Source organism: Nelumbo nucifera, chromosome 1, assembly GCF_055504915.1.
Source record: "Nelumbo nucifera cultivar China Antique chromosome 1, China Antique-T2T, whole genome shotgun sequence".
Lineage (NCBI taxonomy): Eukaryota > Viridiplantae > Streptophyta > Magnoliopsida > Proteales > Nelumbonaceae > Nelumbo > Nelumbo nucifera.
The window spans coordinates 166,974,295-166,997,642 of NC_142649.1; the positions used below are offsets into that span (position 1 = coordinate 166,974,295).

The window sequence follows — 23,348 nt, forward strand, 5'->3', positions numbered from 1 at the left end:
GACTTATGGGGTGGAGATCTTCTGCTACATCTCTATTGTCATTCATGGGGATATGTTTTTGATGTACAACTCTAATTACCTGTTAGGACAGTGTTATGAGAATCTGAAGTCGGGCTTGTGCCATGTATATGTGTACATAAAAATAAAATGATAAAATAATTTGATTTAATTTAATGGCTTGGACGTGAGGCAAGTGTCTCCCTATCTATTTTCCCGTCTGTGAGTAGGAATGGCAACAGGGCAGGTTTGGGGCGGGGATTATATTCCCCATCCTCGACCCCGATTATGAAATTAACCCCCATCCCTATCCTTGATCCCTGTCGGGGATAAAATTTGTCCTCCATCCCCAATCCCCGACGGGGATGGGTTCCCTGCGGGGACTTGAATCCCCAAAATTTTTTTAGATAATAGTATTTATTTGAAAAAAAATTACTTAAAATAAATATAAATTTTGAATTATAAATAAAATTTTAAATATATTTTGATATATATAATATAAATAATATAATAATATATATTTAATATATATAATATAAATAATATAATAATATATATTTAATATATATAATATAAATAATATAATAATATATATTTAATATATATAATATATATATATATACATAATCAGGGGCGGGGACCTCAATCCCCATCCCCGACCCCAACCCCAATCAAAAATTCCTATTAATCCCTGTCCCCATCCTCGCTCCGCCAAAACAATCCTGATCCCCGATCCGATGGGATCGGGGAAGTCGAATCCCCATCAAAGATGGGGGAAATTGCCATCTCTATCTAGGAGTGTTTTTGTGATAAAAATGCTTATCAATAAATGCTCATGAATATTTAGTGAAAAGGCACTTAAATTAGTTGCTTGTTCTAATAAAGCAATTAAAAATAAGCACAATGGGGTGAGTCCTTTGCAATAATCAACATTTGAAACATCTCCAGTCCCCCATTTAATCTCTATTTTTTTTCTTAAATCTTTTTTGGCCCTAAGGTGTAAATTAAATGGTTTGGGTAGAATTAAGGGTTAATGTAAGATAAACCCTAAACATAAACAATATCCTAAATTCACACCTATGTCAAAACTCAAAATTTCCAACCCTAATCTAGCTAAATTTCTATTTAACCCTTGCATTGCATAGGTTTATCCTAATTAAAGGTGAAAATCGGGTCGTGCCAAGCATAGCATGATTGTATGGGTTGTGTGTTGTGTTGAGTTTGGGGTTTCAAGTTCACATGTTGTGCCACCCGCGGCTAGTGTGTTGGCATAGCCCATATATTTATATATTATATATTTATGTATATAATATATAATATATATAACATATTATATAAATTATAGTTTTATAATAATATATAGTATATAATATATTATTAAAATAAACAATTGTTTTCAATTTTATTATACTATATTTAATTATTGTATATATAAACAATTGTATATATCAAAATTCATATAAAATAAAAATTTTAAGATTTTTCTCAATTTTTTTAAATAAATAGCTTTGGCCAAGTTCACAGCACGACACAGTACGATCCCGTGTAGGCTTGGGTTGTGGGCCATGTTGGGCCAACCCCCCAAAATATCCCAAGGGAGGGAAACACGGGCTGAAAGCCTGCACTTTGCACGAGCTGCACACGGACCATGCTCAAAATTTTCAACCCTAATCTAGCCAAATTTCTATTTAACCCCTGCATTGCATAGGTTTACCCTAATTAAAGGTGAAAATCGGGTCGTGCCAAGCATAGCACATTGTATGGGTTGTGTTGAGCTTGGGGTTTCAGGATCACATGTTGTGCCACCCGCAGCCAGTGTGCTGGCACGGCCCATATATTTATATATATAATATATAATATATATATAACATATTATATAAATTATAATTTTATAATAATATATAGTATATAATATATTAATAAAATAAACAATTGTTTTCAATTTTATTATATTATATTTAATTATTGTATATATAAACAATTGTATATATCAAAATTTATATAAAATAAAAATTTTAAGATTTTTTTTCAATTTTTTTAAATAAATAGCTTTGGCCAAGTACACAGCACGGCACAGTACAATCCCGTATAGGCTTGGGCCATGGGCCATGTTGGGCCAACCCCCCAAAATATCCCAAGGGAGGGAAACACGGGCTGAAAGCCCGCACTTTGCACAGGTTGCACACGGAACCATACCATGTCGGCCTCGTTTTATAGCTCTAACCCTAACAAAAGTAGATAAGATTCAATAGTTTGTACATTGGAATTCACTTTGTGTCATTTTGAAAAGAAAATGTTCATTCCCATAATATGCATTCATTATATAGGATGGGGGTGTTCTCTCCGTGCAAGAAATGTAATCTATTCGTGCGAGTAGATTCTCACATGAGAGCAACTCATTTCCTATTAATTATATAAATTGTTAGATAATTAGATATATATAATAATCTAATTATATAAATATATAATAGTTATTATAAATATTGTTAATAACTAGATATTGAACCATTCAAACGGTTTTGATCGTTTTTTATTTTTTTAAAACGGGCCGATCATTCGATTCGAACAGTTGGACCGTTCGACCTTGTAACCGGACCCCTGACCGGTTCAGTCTCCAGGTCGGTTTTAAAAACCATGATGTTATGTCATTGAGCGTGATAAATTGTTAGATAATTAGATATATATAATAATCTAATTATATAAATATATAAGTTATTATAAATATTGTTAATAACTAGATATCGAACCGTTCGAATGGTTTTGACTGTTTTTTATTTTTTTATTTTTAACGGTTTTGACCATTTTTTTAAAATGGGCTGATCGTTCGGTTCGAACGGTCGGATCGTTCGACCCAGTAACCAGACCCCTAACTAGTTCGGTCTCTGGGTCGGTTTTAAAAGCCATGATGTTATGTCATTCGAGCATGTGACTCATATGACCCGAAAATGGAACCATTCTGGCCACCGGTTTTTAGGTCGACGGTTTGACCGCCTGGTTCAAACGGACGGCCCGTTCTAACAACAAAAAATAAAAAAAAAACAGCCGAAAACCATTGAACGGGTCAATGGGTTGACGGTTCGACCACTCGGGTCAATGGGTTGTTGACTGGTTCAATGGTTTTTGGCCAGGGACTGGGATTGGGGTAAAACGGAACTGGTTGCTTGGACGGTTCCCAATTAAAAAAATAAAAAAACGGACGACCCGTTCTGACAACAAAAATTACAAGCAAAAAATTGAGTGTGTGAGGTCCATTAAGTAGTACCATACGTGTTATGTCGTTCGAGCGTGTGACTCATACAACTTGAAAACGGAATCGTTCTGGCCACCGGTTTTCGGGTCAACAGTTCGACTGTTCGGTTCGACCGGATGGCCCGTTCTGACAACAAAAATTAAAAAAAAAACAAAAAAAAAAGACCAAAAACCATTGAACGGGTAAATGGTTCGACTACCTGGGTCAATGGGTCATTGACCGATTCAACGATTTTTGGCCAGGGACCGAGATTAGGATAAAATTGAACCAATTGCCTGGATGGTTCTCAATTAAAAAATAAAAAACGGCCAAAAACCATTTTATGGGTCAATGGGTCGATGGTTTGACCGCACGAGTCAATGGATCATTAACTGATTCAACGGTTTTTAAACAAGAACCGGGTGAACGGGTTGACAATTCCATTCCAACCCCTGCGAAGCAGGGTCCTCCGCTAATATATATACATATATATTAAAGGAAAAAGAGTGATATTCCCTTTCGCCAAATGGCACTACACCATAATCCTACTTCATTGTAGTGTATTGTGTTGTGAATTTTCGTTTTGCCATTTTCATCCTTCGGGCTTTTACTATTTTACCCTTTTTATATAACAACCATTTTTTGTTGTTTTTTTTTTTTCGGTTAAAACTTTTCTTTTCTAGCAGTACGCCATAATCCTACTTCGTTGTAGTGTATTGTGACTTGAATTTTCGTTTTGCCATTTTCATCTTTTGTGCTTTTACTATTTTACCCTTTTCATATAACAACCATTTTTCGTTGTTTTTTTCGGCTAAAACTTTTCTTTTCTGCATAATAAACAGCTCTATCTTAGAATTAACCACTCATCCATATCTAACGGTTGATGCTTCGTGGACGCTTGAGCGTTCACTAAATGGTATCTACACATACAAGCTAAAAAGCGAGCGTGTGACTTATATGACCCAAAAATGGAATCGTTCTAACCATTAGTTTTTGAGTTGACGGTTTGGCCATCTAATTTGAACAGACGGCCCGTTTTGACAACAAAAATAATAAAATAATAAAAAGGCTAAAAACCATTGAATGGGTCAATCGGTCGACGGTTTGACCTCCCGGGTCAATGGGTCATTGACCAATTCAACGGTTTTTCGCCAAGGACCGGGATTGGGGTAAAACAGAACTGGTTGCTTTGACGGTTCCCTGGAAGAAATGTTCAACCGTTCGGATCAACGACGATTCGAAAACCATGATTTTTTATGCTTTCGAATTGTCACTATTCAAAGGTTTCTTCTACTGTGGGCTTTATTTGAGCATGCGCAATATGTTCCTTTATTTTCATTTTCTGCTTTTTTTTTTGTGTTTGGTCTTCTTCTTTAAGATCCTCCAAAACGGTCTACGGTTTACCATCATTTTATTTATTTCCTTTTGTTTTTTCTTTAGGTTTTCTTGTGCAATGTTTTTTTTTTAATTTTCTTACAAGACGATCTACTTTGTCTCTTTCTTTGATTCTTTAAGGATTTATAGAATTATGTAAAAGTTTTTCAACTTTACTATCCCCAACAAATAAAAATGGTTGTTTAGTATGTACAATATATTTTGCCAACTCTTGCCTCATCACGCGCAATTTGTATTTGTGATTTTTCTTTCCCTTCGTCTTCTTCTTGCTTCTCATGGGTGAGCAAATGTCTGCAAAGTGGCCAGTACCACCCTTGCTACAGTTATGGGTGTCAATGGACCGGTTTTGGATGACTCTGTCTAGTCCAAAATCAATTTGGACGAATTGGACGGACTAACAAGACATATTGGATTGGACCAATCCGATCCAAAATATTTATTAGATTGGACTATACCTGGTCCGTCCATAATAAATTTATAATGGATTGGGTTGGATTAAGCCAATATGTAGTCCATTGATATAAGATAAGAATATAGGTATCAATGGATTGGGTTTGGGTTGAAACCAATCTAAATTAAAACGAATATCAACATATTAAATGGTCAGAACATTGAATTGGACTGGTCCAAAATGGTCCAAAATATTCATTGGATTGGATTGGACCTAGTCCATTTGTAGTAGACTCAAATTGGACTGGATCGAATTGGACCAAATCTAGTCCAATTGACACCCCTAGCTACAGTAGCTAAAGTCACTCCTACATTTTTGGCAAATGACACTTTTTCCCTACCCATCAACCTCCTCTATTTTAAATAATTTCCAAACGGGGCAAGTAAACTTAGTGCCTTTCTTTTATTTTTCCCCCAACAATAGTACTAGGGGTAGGAACTCCAACAATGTCAGTAGGATCTGATGATGCACAATCTGGACGCTCCCCCGTGTCTTGTGATCTGGCTCAAACAGGGGTCCAACCTGGCAGTGACGAGCTGTATGGCCGAGCTGGTATTTGTGTGATCGAGCTGAGTGTGAGCTGTAAAAAGAAAGGAGGTGAGGGTGCTCGGGTAGTTTTTACCCAAGGAGGGCACTCCGATGCCTAAGCCAGTAAGTGTGTAGGAGTAATTTCTGAGAACATAAGGGAGCTTTGAGGGTATCAGTGTGCATACCTTTCAGAGTGATCCTGGGTTCTTTTTATAGCTATCTGAGGTTCATGTGCCATTAGGCAACGTCTCTTAGTCTTCTGCGGAGCTGTTTCCGTAGTTTGGGGTGTGTTGGACTGTTAGTTGCTAGATTCGTGCAACAGTTAGAGGTCACCCGCGAGTCCTGCGGCGTACGGTTCAGAGAGTTGTTCCTTTAGTCGCGGTAATGGTGTTCGAGCGGGCGCGGCGCGCAGGACGGTTTCAAGGCAAGTTGTTGTTGTTGACGGGTAGAGCTCGCCCCAACTTGGCCGTGCACCTGATGTCGATCGCTACGTGCCGATTTGTCAAGCTGTCTTGTTGAGTTGGATGTTGCATCGCCGAGAGCGTCCACATGTCTATAACTGTGTGGGTGGCCAAAATGCCCCTCACCAATTGTCCCCCACTCTCAAGTCATTACCTAGTTGACGAAGAGAGTAGAATTTTTTTGGGGCATTTTGGGTCTACTTGCTCTAGCCGCTGGTCCGATTTGCTCTTGTCGCTAGCTCGAACTATTACAGGCGCCGATTCAACTCGCCCGGGCATCGTAGGTAAGGTAATGTGAAGGACCTCTTGCAGAGCAACTCGCATACTATCATGTAGCAAGATGATTGTCATTCTATCCGTCGAGTTGCATTTCTTTCTTTTGGCATTGTACCATGTTTTAGGTAGCTGAAGATCAGGTCTATCCAGCTCGGCCATGTAGTACATGAAATATCTTCTATAGAGCTACTCGCCTACTATCGCGTAGCAAGCTGCTTGTCCTTCTATAAGTCGAGCTGCATTTTGTTCTTTTTGTTGAGTCAATCATTCTCGAAAGTCTGGAAAGGGGATCAGCCTCTGTATTTTCCACTATCAGAATTTGTTGGAGATACTAAGAGTCAAAATTGGAGAGGCGTTCTCTCACCTTGGCCAAGTAGGCTTTCATGGAGGGTTCTCGCACTTCGTATTCCACATTCATTTGATTTACGATGAGTTGTGAGTCACTACACACTATAAGGTGTTTAGCTCCCACTTCCTTTGCTTGTGCCAAGCTAGCCAACAGTGCCTCATATTCAACCTCGTTATTTGAAGCTCGGAATTGAAACCGAAGTGCATATTCCAGCTTCACATCGCTGGGTCCATATAGCATCATCCCAGCTCCGCCCCCGCTCTGGTTGGATGAGCCATCCACATGAAGTATCTGAGGCTCCTCATCCCAGCCTGCTATCTCGCGAGCTGGGGGTGGTGCCACACTGGACGAAGCTTCTGCTTCTAGCTCAATCGCTTTAAGGGGTGGCGAACTCGGCAATGAAATCTGCCAAGACCTACGCTTTTATTGTGAATCGCGACTCGTACCAGATGTTGTACTTACTGAGCTCTATTGAACATTTTGTTAGCCTGCCCGAGACCAGAGGTCGATCGGTCAAAACTGTAATTGTGTGGGCTTGGAAATATGGTCTTAGCTTCCGGGCGGCTAGCACCAGTGCAAAGGCAAGCTTCTCTATGTCAGGCTCGTTTCCGTTGTGTGCAGGACCTTGCTAACAAATCGTTGTTTCTTATCTACTTCTCTTACTAGGACCGAGCTAACCACCTCATCACTTGCAGAGAGGTAGAGTTTAAGCTCGTCCTCGGTCTCAAGTTTGGTTAATAGTGGAGGCGAACTAAGTTATCTTTTTAGCTTGTCAAAGGTGAGCTTCTATATAGAGGTGGAGTGGCTTGTCATTAAGTCAAGCCCCGATGTGGTGACCAGCTTTTTCTTCATGATGAGCTGTTGCGCCTACTCCGAGGTGAACTGTTTTTTCTTCATGACGAGTTGTTACACCTGCTCCAAGGCGACATGCTTTTTCTTCGTGGCGAGCTGTTGCTTGTCCCTTCCTTGTTCTTCACTTTACCTCTTGACACTTTCCTAGTCGGAGTGGTCTGACTTCTTTTTTTTTTTTTTAGCATGGTGAGTACGCCTTTCACGCGTTTTCTTGGTCCTCGAAGATGAGCTGGCAAACTCAGTCCGAGAGGAGCCATAGCTCGGCTCTCCACTGGTAGTTGGTTGTTATCGAGGGCCGTGTTGTCGATAGGAGGTTGGTTGTTCAGGTCGTTCTACTACTAATTGTTCTGCTGCTAGTTGTTCTCCCATGCCAATATCTGATTGTCACAGGGGGAGGTTCTCAAGGCTCATCATGGATATTCTTGCCCCTAGTGATTGATTCTTCATTCTTGATGTTAGTGCTGCTAAAAAATGTCATTGAGTTAATAGAAACGGAAATTAGAAGGTGAAAACTCAGTTTTCTAGAGGGTAAGAACTTAGTTTTTTGTAGCAGTACCCCATACACATATTTTTCTCCCTGCGTGGTGCATATGTTTCTTCCTCTTTGTGCATTCAGTGGAGCTAGCTGCATTGGTTTCAGTAGGGACCTCGACTTGTCTTTCTGCGGGTACCTGCTCATTCTAAGCTGCCGCATCTTCTCTGCCAGGGATTTGAATCTGATTGTGCACCCATGGAAGAGGTGGGTCTTCTTGATTCAAGTTATTATTTTGTGGAGGGAGTTGTTGGCTATTCCTCGAGATTTCCAGGTTATTGTTCGGAATGTATTGATCATTGAACGAGACCCGTTGGAAGAAAATGGATCACTGTTGGTTGTCACAAACCAGACTTGAAGGGATGAGAGATCCATCATATGGATGGCCGAACCCTACAGGAAGGTTGGGCGAAATTTCAAAAACTTTTCTCTCCCATGTGGGAATCACATTCCCTATTTTAGAAAACTGCATTATGAAGGATCAATCTTGAAACCAAACCGGACCAGATCTGAAACCAAAAGGGAGTGGAGGGATATACCTGATACCTAGTAATAATAACCTCCAATGAAGGTATTCACACCCAAGGAAAAATCCAAAGACTACTTCCACCGAAGATGACATGGTGCAGGATGAAGCAAAATCAGCAAGACGACTCTTCAGCAAGAATCGAATTCTTCAGCAAGAATGTGATGGAGGGCTAGTGAGCACGACTTCATATTACCTTTTCTACCAAAAGGTAATATCAAGAACCCTTCTTGATCTTGATCGCTCCCACAGGTGGAGATCAAATTGATAGGGCCGGCAAGAGCAGAAGACAGGAGCAGTCAAACTACATATTCTTCTCTCTTTGTAATTTGTGAACTGATTGTTGTGTTTTTGGAGGTTCTCCCTGCTCATCTATTTATATCCTTTAAAGAGAGCACCTCCTAATCCCATTAGGAGTTTCCTAATCCAAATCTTATATTTGGATCTGGACTCTCTTTAAGAGTCCCTACTGCTGCTGCTATCTCTTAAGGATAAACCCTTATCTTATCTGTAGATAAAGATCAGCCTTCCTAATCAAATTAGGAGTTTCCTGATCCAAATCTTTATTTGGATCTGGACTCTCTGAGTGGATAGGGATAATCCCTTATCCTATCTGCTGATCTAAATCCCAGAACCGCCCCTTTTTAATTACTTATTAAGCCAGTTCGAATTGGGTTTTAGGCTCATTAAGTCTATGTACTCACTTAACCTCCAAACTGTTGTCCAGTTGGCTATCCTTGTATGGAGTGGGACCCAAACATTGATCTACACATCAGCCACATGGGTTCAGCCCAGCCTCTGTTACAAGGCTTGGCCGAATTCACTGTAGGAAATAGTGAACCCTTGAGTCTATTATCACGGGCTCTTAATGGGCCCAACATTTACACTAAATGGTCGTTGGGTCAAGCCACCTTATAAAAACCCAAGGACTGTGGGCAGATGCAAGATTAGCCCATTAGGTATTACCCTTAATGGTCTTACACTTAACCTCTTAGCCCATAATGATCAAACACTACCCGACAAGAGAGGACCTCTCCCTTGGCTGCAAGGTACAGTGTTGCACTCTTTACTCACATGGATCCCGAGAATTAAAACCTTTTGCAAACATTTTGAAACCATAATATATATATATATATATATATATATATATATATATAAATATATTTTGCAAAACAAATTTCAACGGTTGAAATCAACTGCCAGCATTTTAGGTTTCCATCAGAGAGAGTGCATCCCCGATCATTCGCTTTATCCGACAAAGGGGCTGATCCTGTCACTATAATCACCCACTCAGATGAATTCTCGGACTGTCCCAACATACTCATGTTTTGACCCCCTCTAAGGATCTCACTGATTGGCATATCAAAGACAACCCAATCCGACACCTAGTGTAGTATTATAATCGAGTCTAGGGGTCAGGTGTAACATTCTAGTTTTGCCCATCTATCTCCAAGGTCTAGGGCAATACTGGAATTCTGGTCCGGTTCAGAGTTTCAAGAAAACCCACACTACATGCACCTCAGGTCTCACCCTGGTAGCTGAGACAAGCCACCCTAACCAACTTGGCGGCACATCAGTGTCAGCCTTGGCAAGATAAATATCCCCAGATCTATCCAATGGTTGTGAAGATTCTAAACCAACACGAGTCTCATATGTGTCCAGTTTAACGGTATTTCACAGAAACACACCATAATAACATGAATCAAATATGTACTTTATTCATTTACATTAAATGTCATAATGTACATCATTCTGTTTGGAGCTAAGGGCATACACTGTCTAACAAGACTGTCTCATGGTACCAACTGTCCATCGTGTAGGATTTGCTGATCTGGTGCCACGGGGTGCTGCTATTGGTACTACTGTTTTTGTTGTTGGAATTGTTGTCGTTGCTAAAACTGTTGTTGCTGCTGCTATTGGAATGGTTGTTGTTGTTTCCCAACAACAAAGACAAACCTGTTTTCCCATGACCGAATCTATTCAGTCATGTTGTACACACACTATACTAAGTCGTTGAATTGTTGCATGTCCAATACAGTGGGAGGTGCCATGGGATCCACAGCTGGAGGTGGAGTGGCATGTTAATATTGTCTTGCACATCGCCTGGTGGTAAAGGAACGCCCATTTGGCCTACTGTGATCGTTGGCATTTGGCTGTTGACATTGTTGGTAGAAGGGTTGCTGGAAGATGCCATTGAAAGGTGTCTTTGAGTAAAATGAGAGAGATAAAGAGATAAATAAAAGGAAACACTAGCTTTTTGTTGCATTTCCCACAGACGGCACCATTCGATGATGCTCAATCTGGACGCTCCCTCGTGTCTTGTGATCTGGCTCTAACAGAGGTCCAAACTGGCACTGACGAGCTGTATGGCCGAGCTGGTATCTATGTGACCGAGCTGAGTGCGATCTATAAAAAGAAAGGAGGTGAGGGTGCCCGAGTAGTTTTTACCCGAGGAGGGCACGCCAATGCTTAAGTTAGTGAGTGTGTAGGAGTAATCTCTGAGAACATAAGGGAGCTTTGAGGGTATCAGATAGCTCTGAGCTATCTGAGGTTTAGGTGCCATCAGGCAATGTCTCTGAGTCTTCTACGGAGTTGCTTTTGCAGTTTGGGGCATGTTGGACTGTTGTTGGATTTAAACGGAAATTACAGGTAGCCTGCGAGTCTAGCGGCATACGGTTCGATGAGTTGTTCCTGTAGTCGCAGTAATGGTGTTCGAGCGGTCACAACGCGTGAGACGGTTTTGGGGCGAGTTGTTGTTGTCGGCGGGCCAAGCTCGCCCCAGCTCGGCTCGCACCTGATGTTGATTGCCACGTGCCGACATCCTTGAGATCTAAAAACTTAAAGCTCGGGTTAGGCCTTGGGTAGCTCAAGATGGACTTTGTTCTCAAGGTTCATCACGGATGTTCTTGCCCCTAGTGATTGATTCTTCATTCTTGATGTTAATGCTGCTGAAAAATGTCATTGAGTTAATAGAAACGGAAATTAGAAGGTGAAAACTCAGCTCTCTAGAGGGTAAGAACTTAGATTTTTGTAGCAGTACCCCATAGACGTATTTTTCTCCCTACGCAGTGCATACGTTTCTTCCTCTTTGTGCATTCAGTGGAGCTAGCTACATTGGTTTCGGTAGGGACCTCGACTTGTCTTTCTGCGGGTACCTGCTCATTCCGAGCTGCCACATCTTCTCTGCTAGGGATTTGAATCTGACTATGCACCCATGGGCGAGGTGGGTCTTCTTGATTCAAGTTATTATTTTGTGGAGGGAGTTGTTGGCTATTCTTCAAGATTTCCTGGTTATTGTTCGAAACGTATTGATCATCGAACGGGACCCGTTGGCTACTAAGGGATCACTGTTGGCTGTCACAAACATGACTGTCTTATGGTACCAGCTGTCCATCATGCAAGATTTGTTGATCTAGTGCCACGGGGTGCTTCTATTGGTATTGTTGTTTTTGTTGTTGGAATTGCTATCGTTGTTGAAACTGTTGTTGCTGCTGTTGTTGGAATGGTTGTTGCTATTGACCAACAACAAAGACGAACCTGTTTTCCCATGATCGAATATGTTCAGTCATGTTGTGAACACATTGTACTATGTCATTGAATTTCTGCATGTCCATTGCGGTGGGAGGTGCCACGGGATCCACAACCAGAGGTGGAGGTGGCATGTTCATATTGTCCTGCACATCGGCTGGCGATAAAGAAAAGCCCATTTGGCCTATTGTGATCATTGGCATTTGGCCGTTGACATTGTTGGTAGAAGGGTTGCTGGAAGATTCCATTGAAAGGTGTCTTTGAGTAAAATGAGAGAGATAAAGAGATAAATAAAAGGAAACACTAGATTTTTGTTGTATTTCCCACAGACGATGCCATTCGATGATGCACAATCTAGATGCTCCCTCATGTCTTGTGATCTGGCTCTAACAGGGGTCCAACCTGGCAATGACGAACTGTATTGCCGAGCTGGTATCTGTGTGACCGAGCTGAGTGCAATCTATAAAAAGAAAGGAGGTGAGGGTGCCCGGGTAGTTTTTACCCGAGGAGGGCACTCTGATGCTTAAGTTAGTGAGTGTGTGGAGTAATCTCTGAGAACATAAGGGAGCTTTGAGGGTATCAATGTGCATACCTTTTAGAGTGATCTTGGGTTCTTTTTATATCTATCTGAGGTTCAGGTGCCATCAGGCAATGTCTCTGAGTCTTCTACAGAGTTGTTTCCGTAGTTTGGGTTATGTTGGACTGTTAGTTGCTGGATTCACACGGCAATTACAGGTAGCCCGCGAGTCCAGCAACGTATGGTTCGGCGAGCTGTTCCTATAATTGCAGTAACGGTGTTCGAGTGGGCACGACACGCGAGACGGTTTCAAGGCGAGCTGTTGTTGTCAGCGGGCCGAGCTCACCCCAGCTCGGCTGCGCACCTGAAGTCGATTGCCACGTGCTGGTCTATCGAGATGTCTTGATGAGTTGGACGCTGCATCGCCAACAACGTCCACATGTCTGTAACTGTGTGGGGTAGCTGTTGTTGTTGGCGTGGCGAGCTCACCCCAGCTCGGCCGCGCACCTGATGCCGATTGCCACGTGTTGATTTGTCGAGCTATCTTGTTGAGTTGGACGATGTGTTGCCAACAACGTCCACGTGTTTGTAACTGTGTGGGGTGGCCAAAATTCCCCTCATCAGCATCCATACCAATGCTAACACTATCATGTTACAACTGAACATCATCAGCATTGAACACGCTAGTGAATTGATTTCAGGAGGAGCCAACCATTTTTTTAATGCTAAAAGAATAAAAATTAATTAAATTGCACTTACCTGGATTGTCGGTTCAAAATCTCAAACTTGATTTCAATGGTTGAAGCCTGCAAGCCTCCCAAATTGCTAACTTGAGATACTTGAGCAAGCCTTCTTCTTGTTAAAATGTGAAAAAAGTCGAGACTTGAGAATTGGAGAGTAGAGAGAGTATTGTGAGTGTTTGAGAGTGTATGAAAGCTTCAGAGAGTATGAGAAGAGAATTGTTGAATTGGTGTGATGAGAATGGTGGAAGATATGAGTATTTATAGGAATTGAAACTAATTCAATTGCCCAAAATATCGTAAAAATTAGTTATTTTTTGTTATTAGCAAGGGTATTTTGTTCATTGTAAAGTCATTTATCGTTTTACTTAAAATTCCCCCAAAACTATTTGTTTATATAGCTATTGGGGAGTATTTTTGTCATTTTTTCTCCCTATGGCCAAAATACATAAATACCCCCACAGATAGTTGTTTATAGTTGTTGAGGGGTATTTCTATAACCCCCCTAAAAAAAAGTTGAAACTAACTAATGAGGGGTAATTTGGTCCTCTGAATTACATCATGACACGTGGCTTTCAAGTGACACCTCGACGCTGAGTAAGAAGATCACCTCGGCAAGTTAGCCTGTAACACCTCGCCTAGGCCAACCTCGAATACCTCGACCAGGCCGAGCTAATAGGTCTCAACAAATAGCAACCTACTTCAGAGACTGCCCGAGCTAAGAGAAGTAACTTTTGCAACCTACAAGGCGAGCTTGTTGACTTGCTGCATAGATCCGTTACCAGTCCAAGATCTCCGGAGTACTAACGAGTCGACCGTAAGGTCGGCCTACCGCAACACATGCATCAGAGTTAATCTAACGGACCTCATCCCCTGTGCATATTACGTAACAGACGCCATTACTTTCCTGACTTGACAGAAACGACTCCGCGAGAACCTGAGTCTCGTTACAAGAGGATTCAGGTCACTCATGTCTATATAAATCACTTATTTTCACTTGAGAAGGTAAGCATGATCAAGCTCTCGCATTCTCTTATCTCTTAAAGAACTCTCAAGCACAATTCACTGACTTAAGCATCGGAGTACCCACCCCGGGTAAAAGCAACCCGAGCACTCTAACTCTACCTCTCTTGTAGAACCATTCAGCTCGACCAACCTTACCTTGGCCTAGTACAGCTCGGCTACTGACAAAGCAAGCATCCGAATCAACGTCCGAGTCATTAGACACGTGAGAGTCGCCAGATCGTGCTACATCAATTGGCACCGTCTATGGGAAAATGGCGCAAAAAGCTAAGTTCTCATTTTCTTTAAACATCAAGTATTGATACTTATGGCTTCAACAAGCAACCAACCTTCTACTAACAACAATAACCAAGTCTTTGGGGGACATGAACAACTCATCATGATCCCGGAAGTCCCCTCAGTAACCATTGGACAAATTAATGTACCTCTGACTCCACCAGGTGTCCGACCTACTCTAAACCTGACATTGGAACCATCTCATGTGAACGTGCCTCCTCCTGCATTAGAGCCACCCACGGCTTCCGCCGAGGTCGATGCACACTAGTTATATGACCTTGTGCAATGCATTCATGGAATAAGCAATCAGATGAGATCCTGGGATGACAAGTTCGCCACCCTAATGGGGGGGGGGGGGCAACAACAGCCACAGTAGCAGTAGACTCATCCACAGCTTCAGAATCAACAAGTACAATAGCCGCGATTACAGCAACAATAGAATGTCGAGTTGAACCATAATCCAGCCCCTGCTCGGGTTCCCAACCAAGTCTCCAACTGGGTTCCTGACCAGAACCCCGATCAGAACCAGAACCAGCTTCTAGTGGAAATCCGAGCTACTGCTCCCATTGGAACTGAAGCCGCTAGTTCCTTCAAAGGCTTTAAAAGAAGGCGTCGAAGACGTGCTCACTGCAACTCGAAGAAAAGTCAACTCGCTCCATCTGCAAACGTGATAGACTAAAAAGAAGAAATTAAAGTAACTAGCCAAGTAGGTGCCTCATCAGGGCACCCTATATCTCGCACATCACCTTTGGCCCCTGAGATACTTACGACCCCACGGCCAAAGAACTTCAGGGCACCTACCCTCGAATCATATAATGGAACATCAGACCCGATAGACCATGTAGACAACTTTCAAGCCCTAATGCAACTACACAGGGCCAACGGTGCAAGTATGTGTATTGCTTTTCCAACAACCCTCCGAGACACAGCTCGGCTATGGTACTCTAGATTGGCTCTTGGCTCCATAAAGAGATGGGATTAGCTCACCAATCTATTCATCACTCATTTTGCCACCAGCAAGAGGCACCCTAAATCTACAACTTGCCTGCTAAATGTCATTCAACGACCTAATGAGACACTCTACGAGTACATTAGGAGATTCAACCTAGAGCATCTCCAAATCCCCAACCTTGACCCAGTTGTACAACTCACCATGGCAACAAACGGCGTCCATCACCCTGATCTATGCTGGGAGATCAAGTTGAATCCTTTGACCTCTATGGAGAGATTCCTCGCTGAAGCTAACAAATTCATCAAGGTGGAAGAGGTGTTGGGATCCCGGTCGGAGTTGTCAAGTAAAAGGAAGCGAGCAGAAGAAGAGGCAGCAAGCAGCAAGTCCTAGCAAAGGAGCAAATCGCCCAAGAGAAGTCAGTCCCCTTGAAGCAGAAGAAGCAAGTCACTAAAAGGAAGAGCAAGTCTCCCTATTAGAGCTCTGGATCAAACCATTGATCTAGAACCCCACCTTTGTTTAATAAAACCTATATTGCCCTAAATGCAAAAAGGGGTGAAACTTTAATGCAAATAAAAACAATAGAGTATGTAAGATGGCCGCCCAGAATAAAGGGCAACCCAACAACTAGGAACCTGCATAAATGCTGTCATTTCCACTATGACATAGGTCACGATACAGAAAAATGTAGAAACCTTAAAGACAAGATCAAAGAACTGATCCGTCGCGGGTACCTTAGATAATTTGTAAAGAAAGAAGAAGCAAAGCAACCCACCGAGCAACGTAGGGAGGTGTCCCAGACAAGCAGGGAACAAGAAAGAAACCAAGCTCCTCAGGGGCAACAGCTAGAGCGGCCCATCTGAGGGGTCATCAACATGATCATCGAAGGGTCAATAGTAGCAGGTTGTACCACCTTGGCAGGAAAAACTTCAATTCGGAATTTAGAGCATGACAGCGACAACCTGCCGAAGCGCCCCTGTAGAGAAGAGACTACTTCATCGAAGACGACACGTGTGGAATACAGTATCTGCACAACGATGCTCTGGTGGTGAGGTTGACAATTAATGATTTTGAGGTAAAAAGAATTCTGGTCAACTTGAGGAGCTCGACAGACATTATTTTCCAGGAAGCATTTGAGCGCATGCAGCTTGACAAAAAAGATCTATACCCAACTGACATACCACTAGTTGGCTTCAACAGTGAAGTGGTTTGGCCCCTTGGTCGGGTGAGGGTACTAGTTGTGGCAGGCTCACCCCCCAACTTGGTTTGGTTTGATCATGACTTCCTTGTGGTCGGCACACCCTCCCTTAACAATGCCATCCTGAGTCAACCTATCTTGCATGCCCTCTGAGCGGTAGTATCAACCTATCACCTGGCAGTAAAATTCCCAACTACTAGAGGTATCGGAGTTATGTGAGGTAACTAGCTATTGACCTATGGTGAAAATGAACACAATTGAACTAGTGCACAAGTGCGATAAATGTCAGTGACACGCCAACATCCTACACCAACCAGCCGCTGACCTAAAATATCTTACTTGTCCATGGCCGTTTGCACAATGGGGAATTGACATACTAGGCCCCTTCCCACCTTTGACCGGGCAGAGAAGATTCCTTGTTGTAGCAGTTGACTACTTCAAGAAGTAGGTAGAGGCCAAGCCACAAGTAACCATTACTGCTCAGAACGTTCAGAACTTTTTTCCCGAGGAGTATCATATGCAGATTTGGACTACTAAGGGTAGTGATCTCAAACAACAGCAAATAGTTTGAAAATATCAAATTTTAGAATTGGCACACGGAGATGGGCATAAAGTAGAACTTCACCTTGCTCGCACATCCTCAAGCCAACGGTCAGGCCGAGCTAACAAACAGGGCGATCCTCCGTAGCTTCAAAGCTCGACTTTCCCGAGTTAAAGGTTTGTGGGTGTACTGAAGTGAAACACACTTCAACAGGCCCAATGTGTTATGGGCCTAACGAACGACCATCAAGATGGCGACAGGTGAAACACACTTCAACCTGACATATGGAACTGAAGTCGTGATACCAACAGAGATCGAGGTACCAACTTTATGGTCTGAGACTTTTGATGAAGAGACTAACGGGGACGATTTATGGACTAACCTCGACTTAATAGAAGAAGTTCGAGACCTCGCCTACATTCAGATTGCAGCATACCAGCAACGAGTGGCTCGATACTATAACGCCCAAGTCAAGAAACACCAATTTAGAATTGGCAACTTAGTACTCAGGAAGGTTATGGTGCCTGAGCCCGATGTAGGAAAGTTTGGCACGAACTGGGAAGGCCCTTATAGAATCTTTAGAGTTATCGATGAAAACACATACGAGCTCAAAACATTGAAGGGGAAGATGGTATCCCACACATGGAATAGAGACAACTTAAAGAAATACTATCTGTGAAGAGTTTTGAGCTACGTAGGATGCCAAATCGCTTTTAGCACTAAGTTTCCGAGGCCGACCTCCCAACAGCTTGGCTAAAAGAAACCTAAGGGATTCCAAATCGCTTTTAGTACTAAGGCACCTAGGCCGACCTACTCGGCAGCTCAGCTAAAAGAAGCCTAAGGGATGCTAAATCGCTTTTAGCACTAAGGCACGCAAGCCAACTTACTAGCAGCTCGGCCAAAGTCTAAGATATAAATTTTTCACCAGTAGAGAAATCATACATGTATAGAAACAAAGAAAATTGCATTAAGTATGTAGCCAAAATACCAAAAAAAAAGAAGAGAAAGAAGAGAGAAAAGAAAGAGGAAAACCCTCCAATAACAAAAGTTTGATAATACGGATGCATAGGCCCAAGAAACATCAACTTATAGGAGCACATAAGCTCTTGGAAACAACAGAAGGAAACAACCAACATCAAGGTTGACCTTTTCTTCATCACCGCCTTGCAGCACATCATTGACATCGTCACTCTCCTCGCCTTCTTCTGCGCCAGCTACCTCTTCATCTTCATCAGGAGTCAAGGGCTCCCTATCGACCTGCAGAACGACCTCATTCAACACGTCGTTGACAGAGAAAGTGCTGAAGTCAAAATCAAGATGCAGATTCTTTAAGTAGCGGCGACAAATCTTAAATCCCCTTCTCATTACGGGGACTGCGTTCTCCACTTTTTCCTAGGCATATTCAAGGGAGTCATGGAAACGTTCATTGGCTACCAGTTCTTCTCGGCAAATATCGTCTGTATACTTTGCCTGCCTCTCTTCTAGTTGGCACTCCGGGGCGGAAATGGTCTCCCGGGCCTCGTCAAACTCGCACTATATCTTACCACTCAGCTGGATAAATCGCTGACAGTCTTCCTTGGCATTAAGCTGGATTCCTCACATCTAAAACTACAGAGCATCGACGCTAGACTACAGCTCAAGCCTCTCTCTCCGACCTGAGGCGACCTGATCCAGCAGTACATTCCCCATGGTGTTCGCCTACCAAAAGAAGAAAAACATAATCAGCACAAGAACTACATAACAAAAACACAAAAGCTTCAAAAGGCTGGAAGATAAACCTGAAGGATACAATGAGTCATCTGAGCTCCAACGTTGGTTGGATCCAAGCCCTGGTAATAACGCACGTCTTCCGAAAGTAGCATGCCTCTTCCCATCTGGAGGGCCACATACGGGTCATTAAGGCGGTCGAGTATAGAAATGTCAACGTTCGGGACGAAGCGGGGTATGTCAGAGGTACAAGGGCTGGCAGCACGTTCCTCTTGGTTGACCTAAGGTTGAAAGGCAATTAGTCCCATAGAGTCTTGGTTGGTACTCATAGGGTTGCCGCCTTCCTCTAGGTCAATGACAGGTGGAGCAAACGACGATGACCTCACCTCGGCACTGGCCGAGGTGCCCTCCATCGATGAGCGACCAACCCTCATCTTTTCCTCGAGGCCTTCTTCTTGGGTTCCACCAAAAGTGATTCCATACTCGCCACATTTGAAAAAAGCGGGAAAAAGATTAGCCAAGCTAAAGGATAAATAAGAAAAGCAAAGTACCAAAGGCAAGTTGGTTGACCTACCTATATGGCTCAGGCCGGCCCGAATAAGCATATTCTCGGCCAAAAAATTTTCTACGTTAAAGTTCTAGCGCATAAGGCGTTGGAACTCACATCACAACTCGTCGTCAAACTCTACATCGAATTTTCGGCAATCTCTCTGCCATATGGTGTCCATGTTCCAACTGGTACTATGAGAGAGGAAGAAATATCTATTCATCCTATCTTTTGACTTTCGAGGGAAAGCCATCTAAAAAATTGTGACCTTTGTAGAAAGGAAGATAAAAGCAATAGGGCACATTGGGAACCTTCTCCATAATACACAGCTCGACAAAGATATCTAAATCCAACGGATAGTTGAGGTGATGGCTTAAAGAAATCAAACCTACTAAAGTTCGGTTACCATTGGGATGAAGCTAACCTAAAGAGACACCATAATGAGAAAGTACCGTAGGGATGAAAGGATGTAAAGGAAAATGAAGACCAGCAACCAACGCCTCTTCGAAGACATAGACCTCATCTCGACCGTGACTCTAGGGAAGATGGTTGGGGTCGGGTTGGATACATTCAAACTCATTGGGGATTTGGTAAAGGGTATACTGCTCGATTATTCACTCTCCAAATAGCTCAGTAGGACCAAAGGGAGACTCCCCCTCTTGGGCCCCCACCTCGGCCTTCGATTAAGATGACAAAGTCTTGGCCTGAAAACCCTCATCGTCATGGGGGGAACTCCTCCCCCTCTCCCACGGGAAATTTAGCGACCTACCCTCAGATGGATTGAAAGACATACTTACAAAGGAAGATTACTCACCAAGGGAAAAAGACAGGGAAGCCGGTGCCGACGACGAACAAGATTACGGCAGGTTAACTGACAGCAACACATCGATCGAAGTCTCCTCTGATCGATCACCCTCCTCTTTAGAAGAAAAGGCCAAAAATAGTGCGAGTGGGACCTTAGTGGGGACCCCATATTTATAGTCCACTAGGAAGAAAAATCAATGGCTGAGGTGCGCTACTAGCAAATCAATGGTCAAGAAGACGTTGCCGCGCAAGGGCTAATTGAATTTTAAATCTTGCGCATCCATTGAGCACGCCCATTTGAAATTTGAATTCTACTGCAGTTCCGCCTTATCGTGAACCGGGTCAGGTGAGAGCGAACAACTTTTGAACCAATCAAACCAATTACCGTATTGAGAGCTACTCCTTTCGCCGAGCTGACGATGGCTCAGGAGTGACATGTGGCTTTTAAGTGACCCCTCGGTGCTAAGTAAGTGGATCACCTCGACAGGTTGGCCTATAACACCTCGCCCAAGCCGACCTCGAATACCTCGGCCAAGCCGGGCTAATAGGTCTCAGCAAATAGCGACCTACTTCAGAGACCGGCTGAGCTACGAGAAGTACCTTCGGCAACCTGCAAGGCGAGCTTGTTGACTTGTCACATAGATCCGTTACCAGTCCTAGATCTCTAGAGTACTAATGAGTCGACCATTAGGCTGGCCTACCGCATCGCATGCATCAGAGTTAATCTGACGGACCTCAGCCCTAGTGCAAATTACGTAATAGACGCCATTACTCTCCCCACTTCACGGAAACGGCTCAGTGAGAACCTAAGTCCCGTTGCAAGAGGTCTCAGGCCACTCATGTCTATATAAAGCACTCATTTTCACTTGAGAAGGTAGGCGCGCCCAAGCTCTCGCATTCTCTTTATCTCTTAAAGAACTCTCAAGCACAATTCGTTGACTTAAGCATCGGAGTGCCCACCCTGAGTAAAAACAACCCGGGTACTCTAACTCTACCACTTTTGTGGAACCATTCAGCTCAGCCAACCTTAGCTCGGCCTAGTATAGCTCAGCTACCGACAAGGCAAGCATTCGAATCGGCATCCGAATCATCAGACACGTGAGAGTTGCCAGATTGCGCTACATCTCTAACCATTGGGGATTCTCTGATGGCTAGTTTGTCGGGCAGGTTGTGCTCGGCCCATTACGGGCCCGTGGGCCGTGCCATGCCATCCTTGCCCATGAACTTATAGCCCTACGGTTCACACGATCATACCGTACCTTGACACGGCCCAATTTACACATCTAACATCTAGGTATGTGCCAGCTTGGATCTTAAAAAAAAACACATGGTTTTCTTGGGCCGAGAAATTAGCAGTTGGGCTAAGCTCTACGGCTTAGCTCTCCATCACAGATCTTTACAACTACGTGGCGTTCTATGAACTTATGACATGTTACCGGAAAAGGTCGATCTACCCAACGGTCCAACGCAACGCAAGCACAATCGTAAAACCTCGAACTTTCTTGGCCTCGAACCCTCCACTCTCCAGAATCTTCTGTAGAGGTTCCTGGTATATGTGGAACCCACGTCACCTACTTACTTCATGCGAAGCCAAAGCCATCCACGTTACATCAAATAAATGGGAAGGCCCAGATCGGTGACGTGGAACTCTATCTTCCACCATTCGTGCTGCTCCCGGATTCTATATAAACATTTCCTCTCCCATATTCTCGCAAGACGAAGTGCATGGTTGGTTACTCGAGCAAGTTGAAACTTGAAAGCTAGCCGAGCTGATAGTCGTAACGCTCGGTTTCTCGCTCTTGTGCTGACGATTTAGCTTTCATTCAAATCTCCTCAAAGCGATCATCGTTCAGATGGCGAGCTCAGTATCCATGCAATCCATCTTGGTGAACCCCGTGGCCGTGGGGCGCCTCGGTCACAGATGCAGGCCATCAAGCATGGTCTTCCCCTCTACATACTTCCCACGCCAACAAAAGAATGGCTGCACTCTGCAAGTTCGCTGCATGGCTGAGGTAATAAGTCCGGCATCTCGTTTGTCGCTGAGAGATATGCTAAATCTTTGGCCCTGGTTTCGTTTCTTTTAGTTCACCAACACCAACACCTAACATCTTTGGTTTATTTGTCGGTGTACCAGGAAAGCCAGAAAGAGCAGAAGTCATCGCCGGTGAGTGCTCCCCCGTCACCACCCCAGCCCACCTCCCCTTCTGCTTCACCAAAGGTGAGTTTCTATGATTGCCCATGCGCGTGAGTTTGGAAGTTAGCTTCATCGTCCGACTGACGCATGCTTTAATCTTGATCTGGTTGTTTCGTGTTTGTGCTAATACATACTACAGGTCAGCACCAAATTTACAGACGTGCTGGCGTTCAGTGGGCCCGCACCCGAGAGGATCAACGGCAGGCTTGCGATGATCGGGTTTGTAGCTGCGATGGCAGTGGAGCTGGCCAAAGGTGACGACGTGGCGGCACAATTGGCGAACGGAGGGCTTACATGGTTCTTGGGGACCACGGCCGTGTTGTCTCTTGCGTCGTTGATCCCGTTGTTCAAGGGAGTCGACGTGCAGTCGAAATCGAAGGGTTTGATGACGTCCGACGCAGAGCTCTGGAACGGGAGGTTCGCCATGTTGGGCCTGGTGGCACTGGTCTTCACCGAATATGTGAAGGGTGGGGCCCTTATTTAGATCTTGAGTTTTGGGCTTTTTCTTTTTTTTCTTTTTTTTTGGGCTTTGGCTTTGGCCTGCCGCTGATTTATTGATGAGGCTGGCTTGCTGCTTGATGCTTTGTAGAAAAAAGAAACCATAGAAGAAGTGTATGAATGATTGTGAGATTACATAACAGAAGAAGCTTTAGATGTGGCATTTGTATTCAATTTCATTATGCAGTTAATTAAAGTTACAATGAATGAAATTACCATTACCAATTTCA

The 23,348-nt window shown here is 43.4% G+C and overlaps 1 protein-coding gene across 1 annotated transcript; it reads left to right on the top strand.

Moving 5' to 3' along the window:
* The first annotated feature begins 22,144 nt into the window (after positions 1 to 22,144).
* ELIP1 (Chlorophyll A-B binding family protein) lies at positions 22,145 to 23,348 on the top strand. The gene is made up of 3 exons (XM_010280959.3): positions 22,145 to 22,438; positions 22,561 to 22,644; positions 22,760 to 23,348. Exons 1-3 carry the CDS (start codon positions 22,280 to 22,282, stop codon positions 23,102 to 23,104), a joined length of 588 nt encoding a protein of 195 aa, XP_010279261.1. The 5' UTR covers positions 22,145 to 22,279; the 3' UTR covers positions 23,105 to 23,348.